This window comes from Dendrobium catenatum, unplaced genomic scaffold (genome assembly GCF_001605985.2).
Source record: "Dendrobium catenatum unplaced genomic scaffold, ASM160598v2 fragScaff_scaffold_1063, whole genome shotgun sequence".
Taxonomy (NCBI): Eukaryota; Viridiplantae; Streptophyta; class Magnoliopsida; order Asparagales; family Orchidaceae; genus Dendrobium; species Dendrobium catenatum.
In genome coordinates this window covers 416415-421825 of record NW_021319525.1, presented here as the reverse complement: position 1 = coordinate 421825, position 5411 = coordinate 416415, and the positions used below count along the sequence as shown (strand labels likewise).

At 36.4% G+C, this 5411-nt stretch overlaps 1 protein-coding gene across 1 annotated transcript; it reads right to left on the bottom strand.

Annotated features, from left to right (window-relative positions):
- Window positions 1–1859: 1859 nt before the first annotated feature.
- On the bottom strand, window positions 1860–4682 carry LOC110095185 (phosphatidylinositol 4-kinase gamma 4). Its single transcript, XM_020820617.2, has 2 exons — window positions 2792–4682; window positions 1860–2490 (listed from the first exon to the last, which is right to left on the bottom strand). The coding sequence occupies exons 1-2, from the start codon at window positions 4115–4117 to the stop codon at window positions 2113–2115; spliced, it is 1704 nt and encodes a 567-aa protein (XP_020676276.1). The 5' UTR covers window positions 4118–4682; the 3' UTR covers window positions 1860–2112.
- Between the last annotated feature and the right edge of the window lie 729 nt (window positions 4683–5411).

The window sequence follows — 5411 nt, the reverse complement described above, 5'->3', positions numbered from 1 at the left end:
CACCTTAGATGGTTTGGTCACATAAAACGGCGGCCTTGTGATGACCCGGTTAGGAGAGTAGAGGTATTAGATTTGACTTATGTTAAGAAAGGTAGGGGTAGACCTAAAAAGACTTGGTTAGAAAATATTATGAATAAACTTTCTTTATTAGATTTAAACGAGAATTTGACTTTTAATAGGACACAATGGAGAAAAAGGATTCATGTAGCCGACCCCACGTAGTGGGATAAAAGCTTGATGTTGTTGTTGTTGTATCACACTTTTTTAGATTAATTAATAATTTATTAATTTTCTTTTAATTTATCATTTTTTTTATCATTTGGTTGGAATAACTATATGAATCATAATAATTTTCTCTTTCATATTAAACAAGCTAATAGAATAAAGCTCGAGCTAGAATATTAATTAATCAAGCTGAAGCCGAAGCTCAAGCCAAAGGTGACTCGAGCTCAACTAGACTTATTTTCACCTCTAACTTAAATAACCATTTTAATAACATATTAAAAATATTAAATTATATATATATATATATATATTAACATTTGTATATTAATATTTTTTATGCGAGTCTACTCGACAGCTAATGAGCAGAGTTCGATTTAACTCAAATTTGACTTATTAAATTATTGAGTTCAAGAGCTTTTTTGCAAAATCAAACAAAAAAAAATTGGAATAAAATAAAATCTAAAATAATGTGTAGGTAATCAAGGTTCAAGTTAAGATTGAATTTAATAAGAAGGTTTTGAGATAAAAATGGTCAATTTTAAACTGAGTTCAACTTGATATCTAAAAATGAATGTAAAAAACAATTAATTTTGAAAATAGCTAAATTTTAAATATGTATATAATTACTCTTTTTCAAAAAAAAAAAAAAGTATTATAATATAATAGGCATCAATAAGAACATGTTCACATCAATAGATTCTTTACTCTATGTTGGTCTCAATGCATCACATGTTAAACCTTTATCCCACACTATAGCAGTTTTCAAATCACCTTTACTTTTGCTTAAATTGAGCTGCTAAAGATCATTTAGGCACCTACTTTTTTATATATGTAAACTACTTTAGCCCTTCATTGATTATGTGTAGGGTCCCACTACTCACTTTAGGTTTCATTTGGGACAACTTTCGTACCACTATTTAAAGTAGTACGAGAAAGTTGATTGGGAGCTTTAGCTACCAACTTAGATTTCGTTTGGGACAGCTTTGTTGATGCTTCTTCAGAAAGCTTTCTAGTAAAAAAAATTCAAATTTGAGGGATTTATATACATACCACTTTATCTCAACATTAATATTATATGCTTACTGCCCATTGAACAAATTTGGATGTATGGAATGAAATATTAAAATTTATAGGATGGTATGAATGATAGAAATGAATTATAGGACTGATATATTTGATATTAAAGTTCTATATGGGTGGTAGACATGTAATATTAATGTTTTGGGTGTTAGATGTGTAAATAACATGAAATAAAGTGGCATGTATGTAAATCTCCCTTTAAATTTTTATTCTAGGAAGCCATTTTAAGATAATAAAGCCATTCCAAACAAAACTTTAGCCTGTTGATTGGGAACTTTAGCTACCAACTAAGAGATTTTGAGTTCTTGCGTTATGTGTATGATATGTATATAAATTTGATTTAATTGACTTAAATATCCTAAAAAAAGATTATGTGTGGGGTCGCTAAACCATGTGGCAAGAAAAAGACTCTCCACCACAATTAGAACATCCATCATGATTTGCCGGCACTAATACATCCATGCTAGAAAAGGAAAACAATGAAGCACCAAACAAAACAAAAGACATCAAAAGTTACAGTCTACCACTACAAAAACAGCAACAACTAAATATAGATATAATGAACAAAGAAATCAATTAACTTCATATCTATCTATAGACACAAAATCAAATGAAGGGTCTGCATAAACACATGAGGATCCTGTGTTTATGCCCAAAGTCTCCTAATCAACAAACTTGTATGCCAGTAGTGAATGTTCAGGACAGACCATCTATTAACAAATAAAATACAATTCACACACAAACTTCAGGGAAGCCAAATTTATTTATTGAAGATAGTGATAAACTGTATCTATAACAGCAACAATTCTATTTGGTAAGACTGTTAAGATACAGATCCATGATATCAGAAATTGTTTCCATGAATGCAGTTTCGCCAGTACCTGGAAGAACGGCGTCTTCGGCTTCGCGGATCATTTCCTCCATCTTGGATTCCTTCTTGACTGTTTCTCTGCACAAGATGTTTCCTATGTCATAAAGAGTGAGTCCCCTTTCTGCTCCTTTCTGCAGAAGCATGGTGGATATGCGGAGAGTTCGGGAGCACTCCAGTGAGGGCTCCCAGCCATAGAACTTGAGAAGGGCCAAGTCCTGCTCAGCGTCTAGAGATTTAATGTAGTCTAAGGTTGTGGAATCTAAAGGCTGGCGAGCCTGAGGCCAGAAGAGCCAATCGAATGTGCAATCTTCAAACTGCAACGCACAGGGGTAATCAAAATTATGAGACTATACAGGAAAGTAGATATTGAGCCAAGACTACCATACAAAGAAAAACAAGACACTAACTTTCTTTATGCTTCTTATTTATGCTTCTTAAAACAGCTTTATGCAGTAATAAAGCTGTCTTAAACGAAGCCTAAAACAGAATAAGATATTACATGTGTATTGTTTCAACAATCAAGTAGATGATAAACATACGAGGAACTGAAAACAAAGAGAAGTTAAATCTCATGGGGCATAAGATGAGGAGTTTAGTTGAAATTGATGTACTTACATTCTCTGGCAAACAGTATCCATGGTCAATAGGAATCAGCACAATTCGGTCCTCTTCACCCTCCCTATAGAACAATATATTACCAGCATGACGATCTGCATTAGCCAGCCTTAAATCGAGAACAGCTATCTTATGCACCTCCTCAACTGGAAATGCCTGAGGACCTATTTCCTCACAGCTGCCATGGTTCTTTACAAACTTCTGCAATGAACCAATCTTTAGCTCCTTTTTTCCATGACCTCCATGTAAGCACCGGACCATTGTAGTCGGAGGAACCCCGGAAAACCCAACTTCATTAGAGAATAAACTGCGAGGACCGCTGATTGGATGATCTAGAATGTAAGCGGCGACTTCTCTTAGCGCACCCTCGCCAACACGAGTCCCCCTCTTCAATCCTTCCCCATCCAAGGATGGCGGGAGTCCACGAGGATTGTTCTCAGCCATGGGCTCCTCGTCAATGGGCTTGAAGACACCTACATAGTTGTGGCCTGTTGCATCAAACATGAAGTAAGCTCCCCCTGAGCCTTCTGGAGACATGACCGGCTTGTGTCCCTTTTCCAATCCAGCATAGGTTGAATTAATCAATTCCTCAAGCACCGAGGAAAGTTCAACCTTTGGATTGACAGTAACTGGCTTAATCAAAGCTCGTATGTCAGGTGGTTTTTTGACAACCACCTTCATATCAGCCCCCTTCTTCTCCTCTAAGCATGGGGCTTCAATCGACAACTCGAAGTCTTTCTCAATAGTCTTCGTCTTAACCTTAGCCGACTTGCGTATCAGTAAGTGGATGACAGCATCATTGTTCTTGCAGATGTCATTGACCATCTGCTGATCTTCAAGCTCCTCGCCATCACAGATAAGCTTTTGAGCTTGAATATCCACAAAATCTTTACCCTTCTTGGCGATCTGTTCCTTAATGTAAGCGACATTTCGGCTCTGTTCCACTTGGAACTCAAATTTCTTCCCGCAGGCAGTATTTACAGTGATGAAACGGAGATCAGAAAACCTTATAACGAGATGGAGGACATTCCCATCAGTCACACCATAATCCCGAATACGGCAATCATTCCGGGCCAGCTCCCGCCCATCAAAAACCAGCTTCTGATTCTTGACAACAAATCCTTTGCAGCTCTGGATTCTAAGCTTGACAGAGGCAATTAAATCAGAGTCTAAAACTCTAATCGGGATCACTGACGAGCCTGGGACTGCAAGGTAGATCAGGATAGAATCGTCCAAGTAATGCAGTGACCGGCTGCGTTCAAAAAGGACCGAGGAAAGGACTGCATCCTCCATAATGGAACTGATTACAACGCCAGCTGACGACATCTTCTCACCACTATGCTAAGACGAACCGCGATCCTCCTTTTAAACCCTAGAAAATATCGAACTATAGATTTCGAATGAACTCCCCTCCGAAATCCGACAAGACAACCCAACAGGAAGCACTAATCTAACTTAACTGTACAAACCCATCTAAAAGTAAACAGAAATTCCAAGATCTAGGATCAAAACCAACAAATCCCTAAAAAAACCTAGCTACCAACTTTCGAAAGTGAGGGGTGAACGAGATCCTGTACCCGTTAAAGCAGCTAGGAGAAAGACGAAAGCCTCACCGGATGTTAACATAGAGATCTGACGGGGTTCAATACATTAAATAACTGACCTGTTCGATTCGCCTCAAACAACTATCAACAGACCAGATCGATGAGACAAAGAGACCCCGCACTCCACCACCCCTCTTAGACAAAAACCCGCCGTACCCGCAAGCTTTTCGCGCCCCTAACACCAGCTGAAGCGGAAGAAGTCGGAAGGAAGAAGATGGAGATGACGATAGTAATAAAGACCAAAGTATTTTATCCTTTTGAACCAGTTCGAATGGCGTTGACGGCGTTTGGTGAAAGAAAGGCGGTTTGAAGCTTCGTTGCTTCCAGGAAATGACGAAAGAGAGTGCAATTCCTTTATAGTCCTTACTGATACAGTGCACTCGGATCCCATTGTGCATTATGAGATGGGCAATATTGTAATATCGTATTCGACAGAAATATTAATGGCTCTGTGTCCAGGATAGTTAATACTGTGAAAGCTTAAACAACAGTTTTGCCGTTAGATTTAACGGTATTTGACGTGTTGCAGCCATGACGGTAAGTGGCGTGTTCTTGTCGAATGGGAGGCGAGTTGAAAACGATGAGATCGAGGAGAGATAGTGACGTGGCGCCATATCAGATAGCTACGATTTACGCCTATGCTGAAATTTGTTTTCTGTTAATCCAAATTCCGATTTGGCTAATTTAGCATTCAAATGCTTGAGCAACACACAAATTCTAACAAAATTTTAATATAATTATATTCTATATATATTATTATATATATATATATATATATATATATATATATATATAATTTAAATTTATATTTAAAATATAATTAATAATATTTTTTAAAAAATAACAATATTTTTTCCATGGGGTGTATATTTTTGGATAATGGATTGGGGAGACAATAAATTTTTTATTATATATATATTTATATTATATATATATATATATAATATATATATATATATATATATATAATATATATATATATAATATATATAGTATCCTCAAGATAAATTTATCTT

What these genes read in the sequence shown, in the direction of transcription:
- LOC110095185 (XM_020820617.2), bottom strand. Translation starts at nt 4,117, where the DNA reads ATGTCGTCAGCTGGCGTTGTAATCAGTTCCATTATGGAGGATGCAGTC. An exon ending in GATACTGTTTGCCAGAGAAT is followed by an intron (nt 2,491 to 2,791) that starts GTAAGTACATCA and finishes TGTGCGTTGCAG; the next exon opens with TTTGAAGATTGCACATTCGA.